The 24,984-nt window shown below is 44.4% G+C and overlaps 1 protein-coding gene across 4 annotated transcripts in view; it reads left to right on the top strand.

Annotated features, from left to right (window-relative positions):
- The window catches only part of DCAF4 (DDB1 and CUL4 associated factor 4), a 55,614-nt gene extending 31,992 nt beyond the window's left edge, over positions 1 to 23,622 (top strand). For 3 of the 4 annotated variants that reach the window (XM_056545769.1, XM_056545767.1, XM_056545768.1), the window contains exons 5-14: positions 2,525 to 2,607; positions 2,859 to 2,961; positions 3,124 to 3,267; positions 10,429 to 10,478; positions 10,582 to 10,667; positions 13,324 to 13,422; positions 16,319 to 16,416; positions 19,174 to 19,353; positions 20,144 to 20,258; positions 23,254 to 23,622. In XM_056545769.1, the coding sequence (XP_056401744.1) occupies positions 2,525 to 2,607; positions 2,859 to 2,961; positions 3,124 to 3,267; positions 10,429 to 10,478; positions 10,582 to 10,667; positions 13,324 to 13,422; positions 16,319 to 16,416; positions 19,174 to 19,353; positions 20,144 to 20,258; positions 23,254 to 23,459 (1,164 nt within the window). In that variant the 3' untranslated portion in view covers positions 23,460 to 23,622. The remainder of the gene's footprint in view (positions 1 to 2,524; positions 2,608 to 2,858; positions 2,962 to 3,123; positions 3,268 to 10,428; positions 10,479 to 10,581; positions 10,668 to 13,323; positions 13,423 to 16,318; positions 16,417 to 19,173; positions 19,354 to 20,143; positions 20,259 to 23,253) is intronic. The other variant, XM_056545770.1, reaches the window with a different exon arrangement.
- The last annotated feature ends 1,362 nt before the right edge of the window (positions 23,623 to 24,984 follow it).

The raw sequence follows: 24,984 nt of genomic DNA, 5'->3' as shown, positions 1-24,984 counted from the left end.
CAGGGGAAATGCTAGCACAGGCTTCCAGTATCCGTATACACTGCTATATACTACTATATACACCGCAGGAGAAATGCTAGCACAGGCTTCCAGTATCCGGAGTTTCAGGTGCTGCACATCTCGTATCTTCAAAGCATAGACTAGGGATGTCCCAATACCATTTTTTTAAGACCGAGTACGAGTACCAATACTTTAATTCTAGTACTTGCCGATACCAAGTACGATTACTTTTATTTTAAAGGGAATCTGACAGCAGGGTGACCTGTTTTCTGGCGCTGTTTACCGTATGATATGTGGGTTCCTTGTTGTGTACAATGGAGGCGGCTGCTATAATATTAGGAAAGATTTCGCCCCACCCCCCCACCCCCCGTAAGCCCCACCCCCCGTTTAGACAGCAGCAGGGCCCCCCTTTTTAGACAGCAGCAGGGCCCCCCTTTTTAGACAGCAGCAGGGCCCCCCTTTTTAGACAGCAGCAGGGCCCCCCTTTTTAGACAGCAGCAGGGCCCCCCTTTTTAGACAGCAGCAGGGCCCCCCTTTTTAGACAGCGGCAGGGCCCCCCTTTTTAGACAGCGGCAGGGCCCCCCTTTTTAGACAGCGGCAGGGCCCCCCCTTTTAGACAGCGGCAGGGCCCCCCCTTTTAGACAGCGGCAGCAGGGCCCCCCTTTAGATAGAAGCAGCAGGGCCCCCCTTTAGATAGAAGCAGCAGGGCCCCCCTTTAGACATTAGCAGCAGCAGGGCCCCCCTTTAGACATTAGCAGCAGCACACAGCTCACCTGTGGCTGTCCTCCATCGGGTGCTGCCACTCCACTGCCCCGTTCTTCTGTCCTGCATCATGTCGGCCTATGCAGGAACATGTGACATACACGTCACTCCGCTTCCTCCGTAGCGTTACGCTGAGCGCAGGGGAGGAGGCGGAGTGACGTGTGTGTCACATGCTCCTCCATGGAACACTATGAAGCGGACGGGAGGACCGGAGAACGGGGCAACGGAGCTGCAGCAGGTATCGGACATGGTATCAGGGACATTAAACGAGTCCCCGATACCATGTAAATGGCTAGTATCGGCCTCGATACTAGTATCGGTATCGGGACATCCCTAGCATAGACAATTGCCTTCAGATGACCCCAAAGATAAAAGTCTAAGGGGATCAGATCGGGAGACCTTGGGGGCCATTCAACTGGCCCACGATGATCAATCCACTTTCCAGGAAACTGTTCATCTAGGAATGCTCGGACCTGACACCCATAATGTGGTGGTCACCATCTTGCTGGAAAAACTCCGGGAACGTGCCAGTTTCAGTGCATAAAGAGGGAAACACATCATCATGTAGCAATTTCGCATATCCAGTGGCCTTGAGGTTTCCATTGATGAAGAATGGCCCCACTATCTTTGTACCCCATATACCACACCAAACCATCAATTTTTGTGTTCCAACAGTCTTGGAGGGATCTATCCAATGTGGGTTAGTGTCAGACCAATAGCGGTGGTTTTGTTTGTTTACTTCACCATTCACATAAAAGTTTCCTCATCACTGAACAAAATCTTCTGCGTAAACTGAGGGTCCTGTTCCAATTTTAGTTTTGTCCATTCTGCAGAACCTGAAACTACGGATACTGGAAGCCTGTGCTAGCATATCTCCTGCGGTGTATATAGTAGTATATAGCAGTGTATACGGATACTGGAAGCCTGTGCTAGCATTTCTCCTGCGGTGTATATAGTAGTATATACGGATCCTGGAAGCCTGTGCTAGCTAGCAGTGTTGCTATCAGTGTGTGAAGAGTTGAAACACATTTTATAAGTGGTCAGAAACTTGTAAATAACTCATGAAAGAAAAAAGTTACGTTAAAACCAAGCACATCATTGTTTTTCTTGTGAAATTCCCAATAAGTTTGATGTGTCACATGACCCTCTTCCTATTGAAAAAAACAAAAGTTGGATTCAAAATGGTCACCACCCATCTTGAAAAGTTTGCCCCCTCACATATACTAATGTGCCACAAACAGGAAGTTAATATCACCAACCCTTCCCATTTTATTAAGGTGTATCCATATAAATGGCCCACCCTGTATATCAACTGGCTCCAGAAAGTTAAACATATTTGTAAATTACTTCTATTAAAAAATCTTAATCCTTTCAGTACTTATGAGCTGCTGAAGTTGAGTTTTTTTTTCTGTCTAAGTGTTCTCTGATGACACCTGTCTCGGGAACTGTCCAGTTTAGAAGCAAATCCCCATAGCAAACCTCTTGTACTCTGTGCAGTTCCCTAAACAAGCAGGGAGGTCAGCAGAGAGCACTGTTAGGCAGAAAAGAACAACTCAACTTAAGTACTTGATAAGTACTGGAAGGATTAAGATTGTTTGTTTTAATAGAAGTTTTACAAATTTAAAAATCTGTTTAACTTTCTGGAGCCAGTTGAGATATATATATAGAAAAATAATTTTTCATGGAATACCCCTTTAAATGAAGGTTTGGGTTCACTTTAATGTCTACGCTGCCTAACAGGAGTTAATATGATTTTATGCAGAAATCGAGCAGACCTGGATTAAACGCCTCATTGCTTCTTCAAAAACAACAGCTTGGATTGCTGCCCTCTACAACCTACTGCAGGTGTGAAAAATTTGCATGAAGTCAGATTTATTATGTTATTATTATAAATAATGAGAGAATATAATTTTAACATCCAAAAAATATGATAAATATCTGTTACTTGTGTTGTGTTTGATAAAAAAAAAAAAAAAGAAAAGCCCCCCCAAAACAGCTTCTCGTTGAATTTGCAGTGATTTTCCTTTTAAAATGCAGTGATAAAAAATGCAGCATAAAGAAGGCTTGTATATTTGTTTCTTTTCTTACCCCTGTAGACGATTTCATGAGTTAAAAGTGGGCTGTATGGAGAGGAAGGAGGTGTCTCTTGTTAATCCTGAACCTATTGGTGCCGGTACACACAACTATGAATTCATTCTTGTAAGTCTGTCACACAAGGTTTTATTTATGCTAGACCTATATGAATATACTTTTGCTAATGTAGCAAGTGTATATATATATATATATATATATATATATATATATATATATATATATATTACATCTCTGCACTCTGCTGTAAAGTGTATTTACATCCTCCAGGCTGACTCAGCATGTGACAGGTTATTCGTGGTGAATGACGTGGAGAATGGTTTTTGTAAATATGGCCTTCTGAACCTTAATGGACTGTGGAAAGATGTTCCTACAGTAGAGAGTCATGATCATCCATATTTCACCAATCAGAAGGTAACACACTGGCTTCCTTAACCCATGGGATAGGTGATAAATGCCGTCTCAGGTTGAATGGAATGGTGGTCGAGTATGTGCCGCCCCTCCATCCATCTTTGTGGGACTGACGGAGATAGCAAGGAGAGCAAGGTGCTAAGTGTTCATGGAGAAAATCTCCTTTTAAAGGGGTTATCCAGGCTTTAAAAATGAATGGCCAAACCTTAACTGCCATGGTTCTTATTGACCTTGGCATGTGAGGGGTTAAATGTTGGAGATCAGAGGTTTATCTGATGTCCAGTTATAGCAGTTTAAAGGTGTTTAAGGCTATGGACACCTTTACACTTATTTTTTTCTTTTTAAATATTATTTATTTGTTTCCTGAATGCTGAGCAACTTTCTAAATAATCTTCATTAAAAATGTCCTACCATTTAGCTGCTACTCAGAGAAACATATGATAAATCAATCAGACAGACTTTATGCTCTCTGTGTCAGAGATAGCAGCAGGGAGGGAAAAGGGTTTACACACCAGCTCAAAGTGTGGACAGGCGGGAGAGCATGCATGGAGGACAGCTCACACAGGCTGTAGAGAGGTAGGAAAGCAGAGTAATATTTAATGGGCTTATACAAGTATAAAGACAAAACCGCTGCTGTGTACATTTCTCTTTGTTCCTATCTTGAACACTTAACGGAGCAAAAATCACCTTCAAAGTTTTCATCCTAGGAAATGATTAATGTAGAAAATTGCTTAATTTTGCATTCAGGAAACACGTGAATATCAAAATTATTGTGTAATGGTGTCCATAGCCTTCAAACCTTTATTTGTTTAAAGGGGTACTCCGTGGGGGGAAACCTTTTTTTTTTAATTTATTTTTTTTAATCAACTGGTGCCAGTAAGTTAAACAGATTTGTAAATTACTTCTTTCTCGGTTGGCTCCATTGGGGGACACTGAGACAGTGTGTGTGTATCTTGCTGCCACTAGGAGGCTGACACTAGGCATACAAAAATAAGTCTGCCTCTCCTGGCAGGATATACCCCGCCTACTGACTCTGAGCTCATCAGTTTAAGCTTAGTGTCAGTAGGAGGCAGACACAGTTCTCCAGACCTGGTCTTCTTTTTTTATTTTTACAGCTAGGGCCTGTTTGAGGTTATTTTTATTCACTCTATTTTAGGTGGGGGTTCAGGAGCATGGCGCCACCTGTTCCCCCATATGCGGCTACGGGGCATAGAGGATGCACCGTTAACCCCTTCCTGCCAACGGCCAGCGCCTGGAGTTGTACCTTTGGTCCGGGCCCCCTACCTTCCCTGCTCGTCCTGCTGCCTCAGCCTGACATGATGCTGGTGACCATAGCTGGCTGAAGACATCTTAGGCAAGTATGGCGGATTTGGGTATGTGCCTCTCTTTTCCCCAGCCCCCCCTTTTCCCTCCAAGCACCTCTTCGTCTGCCTCTTGGGGCCCCTATTACTTTGGACCCCAGGGGGATTTTACTGGGGGTAATGACTATTTTATATTATTCTCAGGGGTTAAGGGTTTTCCGGGCCGCTTCACTCTATGCAGGGCAATCCTCCCCCCTCCGCCGGCACTGCTTACTGGTCTTTTCAGCGCTATAGCACCTGCCCGCAGCCTCTGTCAGCTCCGCAGCGGCACGCGGCCGTCAGGCTTTCACTTTTTTTCCGCTTCTCGTGCATGTTGCACTGTGGGGGCATATTAATTGAGGCTTCAGCCTACGCTGGGAATAGGTCCGCCCACTTCCCTACTGCGGGTGCGCTGGCGGGGCGCCCGCCCTTCTCTCTTCTGCGGCCAATGATTTTTTGCGCGCGCACCATGGGTCACTGATTCAGCTCGGTGCACGTGCTCCATAGAGGTCAAATTCTGGGTGTCTCCCTCTCTGGCTCCAATAGGACGCTGTCCTGGGACTGTGACTGCCCTGCTCCGGCACCAGTCAGTGCAGCCAGCACCTCCTCTCTCCTGTCTGCCTGCAGCCTCAGCTGCTACCTGCCTCTTCAGCTGGGACACAGCACAGCCACAGCCTGCTTTCCAGCTCCAGCCAGGGGACACAGCTCAGCAACAGCCTGCTTCTCTGCTCCCGCCAAGGGACACAGGACCTGGGTGAGATTGTTCCATTTTATTGCTGACTACTTCTGACTAGCACCTATGTCCGACCCCAGAACCGACCCCCCCCAGACAGGCGGCCGCAGCCTCGGTCACCTACTACACTTCTGTGGGCTGCAAGTCCAAAATGCCCGGTGGTTCCACTGAATCCACCTGTCCCGCCTGCTCCACTTCGTGCACCATTCCCTCTGTACCTTCCTCTCAGGATGTGAGTAGGTTTTCTCCCTTTATCAGTTGATCTCCGACCTGGCTAGGGTCTCCAGATCAGTGGCTTCGGCCTTCGGACTCCAGCGCGGTCTTCCCCGCTCTCGAACCCCAGGGAGTCCCGCTCAGTCTCTCCTGACCCCCATTCCTAGTGCTCTCACTAGTGCCCATAGACCACGCTCCTCTTCACCAGCTCCCCGACAGTGCCCCCGCTTTAGGGGCCACTCCCCCGGTGACCATCCCAGGTCCCCGACTCTGTGCTCTAGGTATAACACGCCTCAGTCTAAGGCTACCAGAGAAGGCTCCCACTCTCCAGGGGAAGTAGCGGATGACAGGTCGGAATCCACCTCCGATCATGAGGACCACTCTGCCGTGTCTAATATGGTGGACAGCTTGGTGTCAGCCATCCGGGACACTTATCATCTGGAGGACCTAAGAACTTCAGATCCTGATGCGGAAGTTTCTTTTCGCCGCTCTTGGCGTTCCCCCAAGGCTTTCAGTTCTCATGCTGAATTTGACGCCTTGCTTGGAAGCATCCGGACAAATGATTCCAGGGAACCAAGAAGATTCAAGCTCAGTTTCCCTTTCCTACGGATCTGGTTTCCAAGTGGACAGCGCCACCTGCAGTAGATCCTCCAGTTTCTCATCTGTCCATATCTACTACCCTGCCTCTGGCAGATGCAGCATGCTTTAAGTATCCGGCAGACAAGAAGATTGAGAAGGTGGCGAAAAATGCCTTTGAAGCGGCAGGTTTGTCCTTGCTACCCACCTTCGCTTCCGCTTGGGTTTCCAAGGCAGTTTGGGTTTGGGTTTCTCAGCTACGCAGGGCATCCTGTGGGGTGCCCCTCAGGAGGATTTGGCGGACCTCGTTTGCCAACTTTGTCAGGCCAGGGACTTCCTTTGTTCAGCGGCTTTGGAGTCCGCCCGATGCATGACCTTTGCCTCGGGTAACTTGGTTGCGATTCGTCACTCCATGTGGTTGAAGGTGTTGGATACAGATGTTGCTTCAAAGAAATCTCTAACAGAGTTACCTTTCTCCGGTTCTCGGGTCTTTGGGAAGCGCCTAGATGAAATTATTTCCTAAGCTACTGGAGGTAAAAGTTCTATGCTACCGCAGAACAAACCTCACTGCTCTGATCCCCATCGGAAGACTGCTTTCGGTCCTTTGCATCAGGTCGCCCTTCCAAGTAGGCACCCTCTCAATCTCGGAAAGCCCCTTCTTTTCAAGGCGCGTCCTTGCTGGAAGTCAAACAACCGTTCTGGCGGTTTCGCGGCCAAGTCTGGTAACCGTAAGCCTCCCTCCTCCTGAAGGGACGCCCCCACCCGTATCCTCTTCTCAGATGGGAGGGCGTCTGTCTCTTTTCAGGGACGTTTGGCTTGCGCAGGTTCTAGACTCCTGGGTCTAAGACGTCATATCTGTTAGTTACCGGATAGAGTTCACTTCCTTTCCCCGGGTTTGTTTCTTCCGATCCCACCCTCCTCGTTCCCCTTCTTTAGCATCGGCCTTTCAGGTTGCTTTAAGTACCCTCCTCGCTCAGGTAGTGGTTGTGCCAATTCCTCCAGGGGAGCGTTTTTAGGCGTTCTACTCGAGTCTCTTTGTCATCCCCAAGAAAGGGGGCTCGTCTTGCTCAATTCTGGACCTCAAGCTACTCAACCGCCACTTGCGGCTGTCATTTTCACATGGAGTCCCTTCGCTTTGTGCTGCTGTCCATGGATCAGGGGGAGTTTCTTTCCTCGGTGGATATCTGGGATGCCTATCTGCACATACCCATTTTCTCCACCCATCAGCGTTTACTCCCTGCGGGTCACTTCCAGTTCGTGGCTCTTCCTTTTGGCCTAGCTACGGCTTCCAGGGTTTTCACCAAAGTCATGATGGAGTTGATTGCCATCCTTCAGGCCTAGTGGATCTCGGTCCTCACTTACCTGGACTATCTTTTGATCAAATCGCCATACCGGTCCCAAAACTTGGAGAGCCTTTATCTCACGGTACAGACTATGTCCACCTTTGGTTGGGTGATCAACCAGGAATAGTCCAACCTTTCTTTCTCCCAGTCTCTTATCTTGATGGGTCTCCTTTTCGACACGGCAGCTGCCCATGTTCATCTTCCGTTGGACAAGCAGCGCTCCCTGCAGGAGGATGTCCGTCGTCTATGGCACCCCTCTTGTTTCGATTCGATTCTGCATGGAGTTGCTGGGCTGGATGGTGGCTGTCATGGAGGCGGTCCCTTTCGCCCAGTTCCACTATCGCCCTCTCCAGCTGGTCATCTTGGCCCGTGGGACAAGTCGACGCCCCCTCAGGATTGCCGGATTTTTCTGCCCCCCTCTGTTCGTCGGTCTCTTCAGTGGTGGCTCCACTCTCCCCTTCTTCTCCAGGGGCGGTCGTTTCTTTCCCTCCACTGGCAGGTCGTCACAACCGCTGCGAGTCTCCTGGGTTGGGGAGGTGTGTTTCAGGACCTGACTGTCCAGGATCGCTGGACCCCTCAGGAGGCTCACCTTCCCATCAATCTTCTGGAGCTCCATGCCATCTTTCTTTGCCTCCTCCACTGGAAGATTCTCCTACAGGGTTGTCCGTTTTGTGTCCAATCGGACTACGCCACGGCAGTGGCATAGATCAATCGCCAGAGCGGCACACGCAGGTGCTTGGCGATGGAGGAGGTCTCCAAGATTTCTCTGTCTCTGGCGGTAGATGCACTTATAATCCCGTGGTTGTCCTTCAGTCTTCCTTACCTCTTTCCGTCTCTCCCTCTCCTGCCCAGAGGAAACTCAAGGCGGAGGGCCTTCCCGCCATTCTGGTGGCCCCAGACTGGCCAAGGTGCACGTGGTACGCCAACGTAATTTGGCTGGTCTTGGACGTACCTCTGTGTCTTCCAGTTCACCCCGATCTGCTCTCCCAAGGTCCTCTCTGCCACCCCAATTAACTGTTGTTGCATTTGACGGCGTGGCGGTTGAAATCACGGTTTTGAGAGCTCAAGGGTTTTCTTCTAGGGTGATTCGCACCATGCTTCGGGCTCGGAAACCTTCCTCCGCTAGGATTTACCACCGCACTTGGTGGGTTTATTTCCGGTGGTGTGAGGCTCAGTCCGTCTCCCCGGTCGTCTTTTCCTTTCCGCGCCTTCTTGATTTTTCGCAATCCAGTCTGGATCAGCACTTGGCGCACAGCTCCCTTAAGGGTCAAGTTTTTTGTCTCTTTCTATTCTCTTTCGGCGGCAGTTAGCTTCCAACCGTCACGTCCGCACCTTCCTACAGGGCGTGGCCCATGCGGCTCCGCCATACCAGTCTCCCACTCCTCCTTGAGATCTCAACCTGGTGCTTGGCGCCTAGAGGGAGGCTCCATTCGAACCTTTTTGGGATGCTTCTCTCCGCGTCCTTGTAAGGTCGCCTTCCTCATTGCCATTACCTCCATCAGGAGGGTCTCCGAGCTAGCTGCTCTCTCTTGTCGCTCTCCTTTCTTGGTCCTTCATCAGGACAAGGTTGTCTTTCGGCCACCTCCCTCCTTCTTGCCCAAGGTGGTTTCCTCCTTTCACATGAACAAGGAGATCGTGCTTCCTTCGTTTTGTCCGGCTCCATCCAACTCTAAGGTGCGTTCCTTCCATTGTCTGAATGTAGTTCGAGCTTTCCGGATCTATCTTTCCATTACCTTCTCCTTCCGACAGGGTGACACCTTCTTTGTGATTCCGGTGGGTCGTCGCAAGGGTCTTCCGGCTACCGAGGCGACCATTTCACGGTGGAATTGTCCCGCTATCTTGGAATCTTACCATCGTAAAGGGAAGGTCCCGCCTTTTTGGGTCACTGTGCATTCCACGCGTTCCGTTGGGGCTTCTTAGGTGCTACGCAATAGGTCTTCGGCCTTACAAGTCTGCAAGGCGCCAACCTTGTCGTCCTTGCATACTTTCACTAAATTCTACCAAGTGCACACTTTTGGGTCGCAAGGTTTTGCAGGCGGCAGTGGCTCAGTCTTCTGCCTAATTCTGATTGGGTATTTTTTCCCTCCCCGGGGACTGCTTTGGTACGTCCCACAGTCTGTGTCCCCCAATGGAGCCGACAGAGAAAAGTAGATTTTTTATGCTTACTGTAAAATTTCTTTCTCGGAGGATCGATTGGGGGGGACACAGCACCCACCCATTTGTTGTGGCTATGGTCCGGTTTTCTGTCCGAGGGGTTGTGTTAGTTTCTTTTTGTCTGGTTCCCTCGGACACCTGCTGGTTTCTATTTCTGTCGGTCCTCTCCTACTGCTTTGGGACTAAACTGATTAGCTCAGTCAGTTGGCGGGGTATATCCTGCCAGGAGGGGACAACTTCTTTTTGTTGCCTAGTGTCAGCAAGATATACCCATAGCGTCCCCCAATGGATCCTCCGAGAAAGAGATTTTACAGTAAGCATAAAAAATCTACTTATTTAAAAATCTTAATCCTTTCAGTACTTACCAGCTGCTGTAAGCTCGACAGGAAGTTTCTTTTTAAAATTATTTTCTGTCTGACCACAGTGCTCTCTGCTGACACTTCTGTCCATGTCAAGAACTGTCCAGAGTAGGAGCAAATCCCCATAGCAAACCTATCCTGCTCTGAACAGTTCCTGATATGGACAGAGGTGTCAGCAGAGAGCACTGTGGTCAGACAGAAAACAAATTCAAAAAGAAAAGAACTTACTGTAGTATACAGCAGCTGATAAGTACTGAAAGGATTAAGATTTTTAAATAGAAGTAATTTACAAATCAGTTTAATTTTCTGGCACCAGTTAATCCTAAAAATTGTTTTCCACCAGAGTACCCCTTTAAGTGTTAGTTGCCTTAACCTGTTATGTTGATACATGTAGTAGATTTGCTTCTGACCTGTTTAGTAATTAACTGGAATAATTATTTCCACAGGTGGTTACTGCATGTTGGGCCTCAATGAATGCACCAGACTCTCATGTTCTGTATCCTTTTGTTGTTCTGGCTTCAATGTCACTGGTTATAGGCTTGATCTCCTTCATTAGAACATTGCATCTACTGAGTTATTACTCCTTAATGTTCATTCAGAGTTTGTCTTCTTGGAAAACCAGAGGCCCCCGGCTGTGTCAGTCTTATGCCAGCCTGGTATTTTAGGAACATGGCAGCAAACTATGGTATTGTCAATTTGTGGCTTTTTATTTTCTTATAGGGAATGTGTTGTCAGAAGATGACTAATTGTTTAAATCATGTTTTAGCCCAACAATAAGTTAGAGAAAGAAAGAGGAGAGAAAGTTTTAAAGCGATCTCCTCCTTATCATCACAGGCAAAATAACAATGAAAGTTGCATCTATATATTTACCAGAATGAAACAGAGAATCCACCAATCACAATAGGTGAAGTTTCCAGCTCACCTCCTCTTCCTCTCTGCAATTTGGCAGGGCACAGAGGGTGTCCAAAAAACTCTCCCATGGATCCAAAACTCCACCATGGAGGACTGGTGGCAAAAAGAAAAGCAGAGAGAGAAAAAGGGTGAGAGAGAGAGCTTTCTGGGTATAGTAGCATTTCACAATACACTGACCCCTCGGCCTACGATGGCCCCGACATGAAATAATTTCAACATGCGATGGCCTCTCAGAGGCCATCGCATGGTGAAGGCAGCATCAACATACGATGCTTTTGTATGTCGGGGCCATCGCATAAACGGCTATCCGGCAGCACAGACTGCTTCAGCTTCCACCGGATAGCCGTTTACGGTGCCCCGTGTGGTCTGCTGACGATCACTTACCTGTCCTCGAGGCTCCAGCGCGTCCTCTTCGGGATCCCCTGCATTGTCGGCGCTCTCCATCGTCGTCATCGCGTCGCTGCGCACGCCATCCCCTCATCCAGTAGGAGCAGCGTGTGTAGCAACGTGATGGCGGCGACGGAGAGCGAGGATGCCGGGGAAGCAGAGGCCTTGCCGGAGCGTCGGGGACACCTCGGGGACGCGGCAACAGCAATGGACGGCAACATCCCGGGCAGCCGTGACGAGCGGTGACGGTCCGGAGCGGCGGGGACAGGTGAGTACAACTTCCTCTAACAGTGGTCTTCAACCTGCGGACCTCCAGATGTTGCAAAACTACAACTCCCAGCATGCCCGGACAGCCGTTGGCTGTCCGGGCATGCTGGGTGTTGTAGTTTTGCAACATCTGGAGGTTCGCAGGTTGAATATCACTGTCCTATACTTTACATTGGACGGATCCCTCAACATGCGATGGTTTCAACAAACGATGGTCCGTTTGGAACGGATTACCATCGTATGTTGAGGGACCACTGTATTAGAAAACATCAAACAACCATGAGAATTATTTTGTGCTTAACCCTTTACTCTGATGTACGTCATGGGTTAGGTGAGAAGGCATGCCTCTGGAGCCAGGCCTATGCCATACCCTGGCAGGGACAGATTGGTATCTGCATCCGACACCAGTTGATAATGACAGATGATTGGAGATCAGTCTGATTCTGGTCATTTAATTGGTTAAATGCTGTCATCAATAGCGATTGTGGTATTTAAACAGTGTTTGGCGCGCAGTCCTTGTGTCTAATGGCCAGGGTAGCCCCAGGCCTGCCATGGCTGTTGATAAAACCTGCTGGAAAAAAAAATCTTGCACCACAAAATTGCACAATTACGTTGATTATACCCGGCTAGGATTGCCCTAGCCACTTAAAGCTCAGTTCCAAGACTGTTTTAAGAAAAAATATGATTCCCTTAAACACAATGTATTATAGACCATTATAATAAGGAAACCTGTTCCTGTTTTACGCTGCCCGTGGTTCGAGCACCATGACACGAAGGCTGGGTTCATTTCTGTCTGGAATTCAGCTTAGGAATTTTGTTTGATAATTCCAGCTCAGCAGAATCCCTTCCGCCGCCAAAAGAATGAACTTGTTCCGTCCTCTGTTAGAATTCACTCTATGGAGACGGCAATATCTGTGCGGTCCTAGCCGTCCTGGCCGCACTCTGAATCTCCAGCCGAAAATTCCGAAATATGAACCCGGCCTAATAAGTTCCTGTTTAGGCTATGTTTTCACACAGGTTTTTTTGGGATATCTTCCACTGCAGCTTTTGAGCCAAAGCCAGAAGTGTATTCAAAAGAAATAGGAAATACAGTGACCCCCCCCCCCCCCCCCGACCTACGATGGCCCCGACATATGATGAAATCGACATACGATGCTTTTTTATGTCGGGGCCATCGCATTAACTGCTGTCCGGCAGCGCAAAATGCTTAAGCTGCTGCCGGATAGCAGCTTAATGTTCCCCGTGTGGTGCGGTAAGTATTACTTACCCCTCCACGATGCTCCGGGGTGCCCTCCAGGTCCAGCGCTGGTCTTCCGGTGTCTTCTCGGCCCTCTCCAATGACGTCAATACGCTGCTGCACACATCATCCAATAGGAATGGCGGACGCAGCGGCGTAATGACGTCACTATGCAGGCCCAGTAAGGTCTTGCGGAAGACAGCGGAGGACCGGAGAAGACAGCAGAGGACCGGAGAAGACCAGGAGAGCCCAATAAGGGCCCGGGGACACCATCGCGAGCGGCGGGGACAGGTGAGTACAGCTTCCTATACTTTACATTGCACGAATCCCTCAACATACGATGGATTCCACAGACGATGGCTCATTTAAAGGAAGGACTTATATTTATCCTTCCTATTGGATCCACTTCTGTCTTTGGCTTAAAAACTGCAGTGACAATTTTCAAAAAAAATGCACAAAAAAAAACCAATTTAAAATGTTACTCATTTTGTTAGAGAAATATATAATTTTTTTTAACAAGTAACTTTGACTTTTATAGATGATGTTCGTCCAGAAGTGGTCTACAATATCAGAATCTCTAATGCCTGGACTTGTGCATGGTGCCTTAACCCCTTATTGGAATGCTCTTTTGCAGCAGGTTTGTAATCAAGTAGTTGTTAAGATCATAAAATCCCATCTTAATTTTGGCTTTTACAGTTGGTCTCAATGCTATTAGTTCTATTACTCTATAAAGAAAAGTAAAAAAATAAAATAAAATTCAAACTGGTCTTCCTTATTTACCGTCCTGCATTGAGCATTAGCGCCCTTTCATTATTTATCCAGGCGCAGCAATGTGTCCATACAGAAGCTGTGCTTTATACTGCAACTTAGCACCATTCTCTTGCATGGGATGAGCTGCAGTGAAAAGCATGGTTACTATGACCCTATTCTTCTGCTGTTCAGTGGCTGTTTGAGGAATAGGACCTCAACCCTCACCTCACATGTTTAAGGGGTACTCCGGTAAAAAAAAACTTTTTTTTTTTTTTTTTTTTTTTTTTTTTTTTTTTAATCAACTGGTGCCAGAAAGTTAAACAGATTTGTAAATTACTTCTATAAAAAAAAAAAAATTTCCTCTAGTATTCAGCAGCTAATAAGTACAGGAAGGATTAATATTTTTTAATAGAAGTAATTTACAAATCTGAAAAATAATTGAATAGTAAGCGCTGTATTATATACACAAGTTACAAACTGACCTGTAGATAGTACGGTTGCTGATAAAAATCGGTGGTTGCGGTGTAAGTGTAATGATCCCACAGCAATGCTGTTACAGCGCGATCGCTGTGTATTGCAGTGAAGTAGGTGCCGCTCTGCAGATACGTGGGCTCCCTGAAGTGGTGTTCCAGAGGTTGCAAGTGGTTCTTACTGAATTGACTCCCGGATGTAGCGGGTTACTTCTTTTAATGTTGTTTCCCGGAGTGTTACTTCATGAAGGGTCCGGTCTCTTGGAAGGAGTGTGGATTGCAGCGGGAGCGCGCCCCGGCCGGTGGAGCCTCTACCAACTTGCACGCACGCTACGATCAGGTTAAGGTTCCGACTGAGTGTGTTGTGAGTGACGTCACTATGGTATCCTCAGCAGTACGTTTCGGAAGTCTCGGCTTCCTTCGTCTGGATTTTTTATTCTCTAATTTACAAATCTGTTTAACTTTCTGGCACCAGTTGATTTAAAAAAAACAAAAGTTTTTTACCGGAGTACCCCTTTAACTATGGTTTTTCCAGGAATACCCATTTAAAACACTCTATTCACAATGACCTGTTGTTGATTCTTACTTACTGGTTTGAACATAAAATCTAATTGCATTTGTTGCATAGACCCCCCCCCCCCCCCCCCCCCCCCCCCCCCAAAAAAAAAAAAAAAAGGCTTTTCTCTTGTCTACAATTATAATGTACGTACCTCATTTTGCAATCTGCTAAAAGGTTATTCCCAACCATGAAGCGGTGGCCACTTGCTAAGACAGTGTTTCCCAACCTGGGTGACTCCAGCTGTTGCAAAACTACAACTCCCAGCATGGGAGTTGTAGTTTTGCAACAGCTGGAGTCACCCTGGTTGGGAAACAATGTGCTAGGATATGCCATCATTTTGTGACTGATGACGGGCCGTCTTTTGGGACACCCATAAATCCTAAGAAAGGGGGGTTAGAGAGGTATTCCAGGAAAAAAAAACTTTTTTTTTTTTTTTTTTTATATTAACTGGCTCCAGAAAGTTAAACAGATTTATAAATTACTTCTATTAAAAAATCTTAATCCTTTCTATAATTATCAGCTGCTGAAGTTGAGTTGTTGTTTTCTGTCTGGCAACAGTGCTCTCTGCTGACATCTCTGCTTGTCTCAGGAACTGCACAGAGTAGAAGAGGTTTGCTATGGGAATTTGCTTCTAAACTGGGCGGTTCCTGAGACACGTGTCATCAGAGAGCACTTAGACAGAAAAGAACAACTCCACTTCAGCAGCTCATAAGTACTGAAAGGATTAAGATTTTTTAATAGAAGTAATTTACAAATCTGTTTAACTTTCTGGAGCCAGTTGATATATAAAAAAAAAAGTTTTTTCCTTGATAACCCCTTTAAATGCACTGACATATTCCTGCTTTCCCTTTTAAGACTACCCCGCACAGCAGTACCACCATCATGCTTGGAAGTGCTCCGCTTTATTAACCTACCCAGAGGTTGAATCTCTATCTGTCAAAAAGTGATGGTATATCCTTGATAAACTGTGACTGTACAAGTTGAAACGTGGCATCTGATGTAAATACTACTTTCTCTAAGGCTGGGTTCACACCAGGTTTTTGCAATACAGTTCCCATATAAGTTTTCAATTTTAAAACCGTACGGAACCGTATTGAAAACCGTACGCATTGACTCTCCATTGTAAACCGTATGCCAAAAGATGCATCTGGTTGTGTCTGTTTTACATCCTGTACGGTTTTGTCAGTTTTTTTCCCGTACCCAAAACTGTAGTCTACCACGGTTTTTGGTCCGGGTGAAAAAACGTATTGAAACGTATACATTTTTTTTAAAACATGGTAGTCAATGGGAACCGTACAGAACTGTATGTGCGTACGGTTCCATCCGGTTTTCACATACGGTTTTTGACTTTGCACAGTTTTTTTTCTTGGAATTTCAATCAAACAAGTAAAACTTTATTCATAATGGAATGAAAAGTTAAAAACTTATATATATTTTTTTTTCTTAAAAAACGGATGCAACCGGACATCATTTTTCAAATCGTATACGGATGAAAATTTTTACACGTTTTGATACAATTTAGTCAGGTTTTGAGGAATCCATTTATCAAAAACCTGACACGGGAACTGTATTGCAAAAACTTGGTGTGAACCCAGCCTTAGGTGCTGCCTTGTATTTCTCTAGATGGTATGTCCTAGCTATATGCCATCCCTTTATGTGATGGAAATAACCCTTTGACAATTACAGCCATTTATTGTGTACTATTTAACATCTCTAGCTGCCCATTTGTTTTTTTCTTTCTCTTAACATGGAAGGTCTGCAGAATCAAGTCCTGGTTCTGAACACTGTTACGAATGTTCAGCACACTTACCGAACTGGCAGTGATGTTCTGGCCCAACAATTTGCCACACAGGTATTTTATCACAAATTGTATATAAACATATGTATTATGTTGAAACAATCTAAAATTAACACTTGACACATACCTCTATTTTTACATAGACTATTAGTACTCGACATGGACTACCAGTACCATAAATTACACTGGTTTTCAGCAGTCTATATTGCAAATACCAGTGATGTATGGCAATAAACTGCACCAATGACATTGCTCTTGTTGCCATCCACTTCATTTCCGTGGCCATTTACCTTGCCTGATCTGTTGATCAGCAATGTACATGCTGGAACTTCCTTGCCCTCACTTGCATCCTGTCATCCTATTCAGTTACCCCTCTTCTCTGTTTTATTGCACTTTTTTTTTTTTCATAGAGAGGAGAGCTGTGCCACAAGTTTGTCATAGTTACAATCCACATGCCCGTCAGTCTGGGCACATGTTCCTGGCATTAACATTGCTACTGTCTAGAATCACTTGTAGAAACGGTGAGACAATGCAAGCAAGAAGCTTGCATAGTACAGGCAGTCATTGAAAGGAGCACTGCTGTGTATAAATGTTGAAGTAACCTTGATGGAGGTTTTTTTTTTGCAGTTTGCACAGTGGTCACATTGGCTTATAAGAGGGACAGTGGCCATTTTAAAGAAATATACAGTTTTACAATAGCTCACTTCATTGTATACATTTTGCTTTATTGGATATTTTCTTTTCTACTCACATCTAACATTACAAATAGAAAGCCTGGTTCCTCAGGATACAATTAAATAGTTAAAGCTAAACTGAGGCGACATCAGAGATTTCTCAGATTTAGAGGAAGTAGCAGCAATATGAAAACTTACGTTTACATTGGATCAGAAAGGAGAAAACATTTTTAAAATTTTTTAGTCTGTGGTTTTCACTTTAAGGGTTGAAGGGGTACGCCGGTGATTCTCACCGGGGAAAGTGAGAAAAAGAAAACAAAACCTTCTTTTACCTTCCTCATACCCGCAACACTTTCAGAATCACGGAACTCTATTCTAGCGATTCCGGGTTTGGGGACGTGCTGTCAAGCGGCTGCTGGGAGGTTCCCCCTTAGACGCTAATTGAATGTGACCGGTCATGTCGCCACCAAAGTTCAGTGAATCTGGTGGATGTGTGGGAGTGAGGAAGATGAGGAGTTTTTTTTCCCCACTGTCCCCCCTCCCAGAGCAGGTTAAATCACCATAGTACCGCTTTAGAATGTGTTCATACGTATAGTGTTTGCTGCATATTTCTTGCAGTTGATTTTTCCTACCCATCGACTTCAGCGAGTAGGTAAATTAGTTGCAGAAAATATGCAGCAAAATACACATTGGAACATACCCTTAAATGGGTATCCTGGCCAAATACACCACCACTGGGGACCCCCGCAATCTCCGTGCAGCACCCGTGTTCTATGCGGGGCTGCATCTTCAGTCTCGGAAACCTCTTTGTTTCCGGGACTGGAGACAAGATGTCACGCCACACCCCCTCCATTCATGTCTATGGGAGGGGGCGTGACGGCAGTCACGCCCCCTCCCATAGACGTGAATAGAGGGGGCGTGATGTCACGTCTCCAGTCCCAGAAACTGAAATGTTGCAGTACTTTTGCATATTTTGACTTTCTTTTTTAAGTAAATTGTACCGAAGTCTGCAGCATTTCAGTCCAGTATAAAAAGCCTAAACCCAAAAAGTTTCCACAGAGGTATCTAATAGTTTTACAGTTTAGAAAATAGAGTGATTGGTTCTCAAGATCTTTACACAAAACTGTAGTAAGGGATTACTATGGGTTTTGCACGGTATAAAGTGTAAAAAAAACGTGACAGAATAGATAGGCTAATGATAGTGGAGACCTGAATAAAAGGGTGTGTGCGTATACCCGTGAATGAGTTAAAATTATTAACTCTATATGGCTTTGGTGAGTGTTATGATAGTAGATATGTAAATATATATGTTTGTTAAAAAAAAAAAGTGTTGATAGTATAACCCTCTATTTTACCAATCTTATACATTTACACATCTACTATCATAACACTCACAAAGCCATAGAGTTCATAATTTTAACTCATTCACAGGTATACACACACACCCTTTTATTCAGGTCTCCACTATTATCATATCTATTCTGTCACGTTTTTTTTTTTTTTACACTTTATACCGTGCAAAATCCATAGTAATCCCTCACTACAGTTTTGTGTAAAGATCTTGAGAACCAGTCACTCTATTTTCTATATTTTGTCTATTTGTTTGGGTGGAGTGGAGATTACACCCTAATGAGAGTTCTAGGTCACTTTCCAGGTAGAGTACACCTCACACTATCCTTTTTGTATCAGTTTTACAGTCTACTTATATATCTCACTCACCTGCTTACTTAAAGGGGTTATCCAGGAAAATTTTTTAAAAAATCTTCATTCTTTCAGTACTTCTGAGCTTCTGAAGTTGAGTTGTTCTTTTCTGTCTAAGTGCTCTCTGATGACACGTGTCTCGGGAACCCCCCAGTTTAGAAACCAATCCCCATAGCAAACCTCTTCTACTCTGTGCAGTTCCCGAGACAAGCAGAGATGTCAGCAGAGAGCACTGTTGCCAGACAGAAAACAACAACTCAACTTCAGCAGCTTATAATTATTGAAAGGATTAAGAATTTTTAATAGAAGTAATGTACAAATCTGTTTAACTTTCTGGAGCCAGTTGATATAAAAAATAAAATAAAAGTTTTTTCCTGGAATACCCCTTTAATGTAGATTCTTCACATTACTAGATGTCTTTTCTCTTTTTTTGTAGACCTTATTGCTCTATAACGGCTGTCGCTCTGGAGAAGTGTTCTCTATAGATCTTCGCGTTCCCTATATATCACCCAATAAGTGGAAGAAAGGGGTGTCCTTCTCACAAAGCTCCAGCATTGCATGTCTCCGTCTTCTCAAGGATGAGAACTACATGGTGGTGTCCGATATGTCTGGGCAGGTACATCAAAGCCTAAACATTTCATTAATCCTATCTACAGTCCCGGCCTCTTTATGCAGCCCCTGGGGTATTGTGAATTTTGTGTCCTATAGACTTACAATGGCGTCCCATCAGGTTTCCGTTATTATTGATGGCAAGTACAGGGTTGCACACTGAGCTATTCTTGCCATGAAAAATACTTGAGCCCCAACTGAAAGGGAAAATGTTGAAAGGGGTACTCCGCCCCTTGACATCTTATCCCCTATCCAAACAATAGGGAATAAGATGTCTGATCGAGGGGGCCCAGCAGCTGGAACCCCTGCAATCTCTGTGCAGCACCCAGCGTTCGTTCGACTGCCACACCCCCTCCCTTAGACTTGCATTGAGGGGGTGGGGTGTGACATCACGAGGGGGTGTGTCCGTGACATCACGACCCCCGCTCCTTGTTCCAAGCATTCAGAACAAATTTTTCTTAATGGTGGGGCAGCGGAGTACCCCTTTAATGCAAACACAGCCATATAATATCTTTATTAGGCAAGTCACCACCCAGGCTTCGTTTTCAAGACTAATGCAAGGGCCAAAGAATACAGACCACAATTCACCACATTTGGTATTTCGATTGAAAACAATAGGCGCACACTTTTGGCATATACTACATGCTAAAATACAGACCCCAAAAAACTGTGTGTGGACATAGCCTTTATTTTTTATAACTAGACGTGACATTTTAAACGTGGGGAAAAGATTTTGTAGGTTATGTAAACACAAAATAATAATTAGATTAAACGTTGATTGTGATTGTAAATTCTAGATTAAGCTGTGGGATCTGCGGATGGTGAAGTATGTGCAAAAATATGAAGGACATGTTAACAGTTACGCTCACTTACCGGTGCATGTGAAAGATGATGACGGGTTGCTGCTTGCAGGTATGGATATGTACAAAATCTGCTCCTCATACACAATTCATACAAAGAATTCTAAAGAAATATTTTTTTTCATCTTTTCAATGTCAGGTAGGGGGAGATTTATCAAAACCTGTGTAGATGAAGAGTGGTGCAGTTGTCCATGGCAACCAGATTGCTTATTTCATTTTTTCACAGGCCTCTTTAAAAATGAAAGTGATCTGATTGGTTGCTATGGGCAACTGCACCATTCTTCCTCTACACAGGTTTTGATAAATCTCCCCTTAGAGCTTTGTTTGTTTTCCTGATAACGTACTCCAAACCACCTGCATAGACAAAGCATTGAATAGAAAAAAATCCAGTCCAGTTTACACTATGGAATTTCCGAACGGAATTTAATTTTTTAATTACGCTCAGATTGCAATGGCAATGGGATTGAACCCCTTTGAAAAATTCCGCCAGAACATTGAACTCGTTCAATGTTCTAGCGGATCTCTGCTATACAGACATTGCCATTTATGGGAAGGACATTCACTGCACAGTCCTAGCGCTGACTGATTTAGCCTGCACTCGGAATCTCCGGACAGATTTTGTCAATAGTGTAAACCCAGCCTAAGAGTATCTTTTACTTAAAAAAAATATATTTATTATTGCGTTACATGTATAAGAATTACCGTATTTTTCGCCGTATAAGACGCACTTTTTCTTCCCCAAAACTGGGGGGAAAAAGTCGGTGCGTCTTATACGGCGAATACACCCCTATCGCGGCGGTCCCTGCGGCCATCAACGGCCAGGACCCGCGGCTAATACAGGACATCACCGATCGCGGTGATGCCATGTATTAACCCTTCAGACGTGGCAATCAAAGCTGACCGCCGCGTCTGAAGGGAAAGTGACACTAACCCGGCTGTTCGGGACCGCGGCGGTCCCGAACAGCCTGACTGAATAGCCGGGTTAGTGCTTACAGGACACCGAGAGGGACCTTACATGCCTCCTCGGTGTCTTCTCCGTTCAGGGATCCCCTGTATGGCCGGCGCTCTCCTTCCTCGTCATCACACCGTCGCGTACGTGCGTCACGACGTGATGGCGGCGACAGAGAGCAAGGATACCCGGCCGGCAGCAGAGACGTTCAGGAGCGACGGGGACACGGCGACAGAGATGGAGCGACATCCAGGGCAGCGGTGACGGGTCCGGAGCGGCGGGGACACGTGAGTATTACCTCCTATGCAGTGGTCTTCAATCTGCGGACCTCCAGATGTTGCAAAACTACAACTCCCAGCATGCCCAGACAGCCACTATTGGGTTCAAAATCTTTATCTTTTTAGATTTTGTACCTATAAATTGGGTGCGTCCTAAGACAAAAAATATGGTATACAGTAAGTTCTTTAGCTTCTTGTAGAGGTGACTGTAATTAGACAAAGTAGTTTATCCAAATTTCTGCATGGCACTAGAACCCTGTTTAAGAAAGTAGATGGCTACATTCACATCAGCATTTTGCCATATGTTTTTGTATAGTTTTTTTTTTTTTTATCAATTTTATATGCATTTTGCATTGACTACAATGTTATAAAAACAGTTTATGGGTGTTATGATTTTTTATAGACTATTGTACAGTCGAAGGACAGGACAGCGAACAAAACCTTGGTTGACCACGGTTTTGTGCACAGGAAAAAAAACGCATAAAAATGCAAAAGTACAAAAATGTACACTACCCAATACATCTTGTGTATGTTTTTGTACGGGAGGTCAATGTATATGGTTGGAGCAAAGACCCCAACCATGGCAAAAGTGATTGATGGTAAATAGACAAATCACAGATATGTCTTAAAAAGTTTAATAGCTGAACATTCTGGCTTCAGGAAATATACTTCAAATAGAAGAAAGCAGACGTATTTCAGTTAATGGCACTTTTTTCCCAGATCAAGTATTATAAAAATGCAATATAATTTTTCCTAACAAGTACCAGCTCAAAATGCAAAACAGTCTGCAGGTAAAAGGGAAAGTGGTTACAGACCCCACAGAGCTGTGTATAATGTGGTGTAAGTGATACCAAAGACAACATCAGAATGTCAGCATAGAAAACCTAAATCAATATGCTGGGAAAATAGAAAATGCACTAGTAAATAAGTGGTGAAAAAAAGAATATGAGCTAAGAGTAACAATGCTGGAAGGTTTCTGGTGCTGTTATCTAAAGTAAAGGGCAGGACTTCAGTGAATGGCATCAGGTCATATTTTAAAATTATAATTCTATCAGTAACTATTAAAGGGTACCTCTCATCAAATAAACTTTTGATATATTTTAGATTAATGAATGTTGAATAACTTTCCAATAGCATGTTAATGAAAAATATGCTTCTTTCTATTGTATTTTTCCTGATCAGTCCTGTCAGCAAGCATTTCTGACTCATGCTGGAGTCCTAAACACTCAGAGCTGCCAGCCTGCTTTGTTCACAGCCAAACAGGCTGTGAACAAAGCAGGCTGGCAGCTCTGAGTGTTCTCCTTTGTGAACAAAGCAGACTGGCAGCTCGTAGTGTTTAGGACTCCAGCGTGAGTCTGAAATGCTTGCTGCCAGGACTGGTAGGGAGACCCCTAGTGGCCATTTCTTCAAAGTGGAAAATTAAATAGAAAGAAGTATATTTTTTAATAACATGCAATTGTAAAGTTATTCTGCATACATTAATCTATAATATATCAAAAGTTTTTTTGATGAGAGGTACCCTTTAAAGGGGTTTTATACAAACAACACTTATCACCTAGCCAGGACCACCACCAATTGCAAGTACTGAACCCTTGTTTCGGTGGTCGAATATGCCTGTCTTGTTTAACTCTGAGATGGATATAGCTGGGCTTTATCAGCCAGTCCAATAGAGTTGAATGGAGTGGCAGCAACTGCTTAAAAACGAAGGAAACAGGATCTCCAATGCTTGTATACAGTAGCCTTAGGGCAATCAGACATTTATTTATAAACTATAAAAGCATAAATCTAATTGAAGTTGATACATTTCAATTCCCTTACAGTTGGACAAGATTGCTATACAAGGATATGGAACTTCCAGGATGCTCAGCTTCTACGGACAATCCCATCGCCACATCCAGCATCCAAAGACTCTATACCAAGCGTAGCATTCTCATCCTACCAAGGAGGGAGTAGACCGGTTCCTGGGTTACTTATGGCTGTTAAAAAAGACTTGTATCACTTTACTTATGGCTCCAATGACAATTAATAGACATTGCAGTACTTGCTTAATCCAATTTACACCTACTTCAGTACAAACCTGATACCTTCAGAAGCGCATATATATTTTATCAACATAAAACATTCATTTTTAAGTGGTTAACTGCTATTTACAAAACCAGTTATTAAATAAAATTATATAGAATTTTATTTTTTATATATTTTCATTTCTAAGCACCAAAAAAGGGGGAGGAGATATGCTCATAGATGTATAGGGTCCTGTGGTAAACACTCTAAATATGAAACCAAAAGAAAAAGAAACCACTTGAGAACGAACCATGTATAAACTAAAATGAGTTTTATTGAGAATAATATAAAGACATACAATAATTACACACACAGCGTGGACAAACAAAAAGTGGGAACCAGGGAGCAGGGGCAGATGAAAAGAAGATAACAATAGTATATATAGTGTCCAAGTGTGCTGAACAATTTAAAGTGCCAGCAACGTGCCATAAGTAAATAGGACCAATATCTTAAAAACGCACACAAAACGGATCACAGAGAAAACCAGATGTAATAGTGGCATAAAACAGTGAGACTCCCTCCGCTCCCCAGTTACCCACCAGACCTCCAACGCGTTTCACCCAACGGGGCTTTATCCAGGAGTGGATAAAGCCCCGTTGGGTGAAACGCGTTGGAGGTCTGGTGGGTAACTGGGGAGCGGAGGGAGTCTCACTGTTTTATGCCACTATTACATCTGGTTTTCTCTGTGATCCGTTTTGTGTGCGTTTTTAAGATATTGGTCCTATTTACTTATGGCACGTTGCTGGCACTTTAAATTGTTCAGCACACTTGGACACTATATATACTATTGTTACCTTCTTTTCATCTCCCCCTGCTCCCTGGTTCCCACTTTTTGTTTGTCCACGCTGTGTGTGTAATTATTATATGTCTTTATATTATTCTCAATAAAACTCATTTTAGTTTATACATGGTCCGTTCTCAAGTTGTTTCTTTTTCTTTTGGTTTCATATTTTCATTTCTGCCTGATATTTTTGGATAAAGGTATAGTTATTTAAATATTTATTTTGTTAAATTACTATGGGAATTGAGGGAGTTTGTATTTACTAATAATGGCACTGCAATGGGAGCTATATTGGTTCCCAGTTGCGCAAATATTTCGGTGTACTTGAAAAACCGAAGTTTACTGACAAAATGCAATCCATCCAAACTCTCATACACACACACACATATAATTAATATATATATATATATATATATATATATATATATATATATAATATAGCAAATAGATAAAGACAGCACCTCAGTTGTCCAGAGTAGAAAAAGAAAATGGGGTGCCCGCATTCCTGGAACCTGGGTCCACTGGTTCCTCAATCCAGAGAAAAAGATGATGCAGCACTCCACAAATATGCAAAAGGTGGTTGTTTATTCCATCATGTGTAAAGACGTTTCACCAGTCTCACACTTGAGAAAGCCAGTGTGTGACTGGTGAAACGTTGTCTTTGCACATGATGGAATAAACAACCACCTTTTGCATATTTGTGGAG

This window comes from Hyla sarda, chromosome 11 (assembly GCF_029499605.1).
Source record: "Hyla sarda isolate aHylSar1 chromosome 11, aHylSar1.hap1, whole genome shotgun sequence".
In the NCBI taxonomy this organism is placed as follows: domain Eukaryota; kingdom Metazoa; phylum Chordata; class Amphibia; order Anura; family Hylidae; genus Hyla; species Hyla sarda.
The sequence above is the reverse complement of the archived record's forward strand: the minus strand, read 5'-3'. Positions and strand labels throughout refer to the sequence as shown.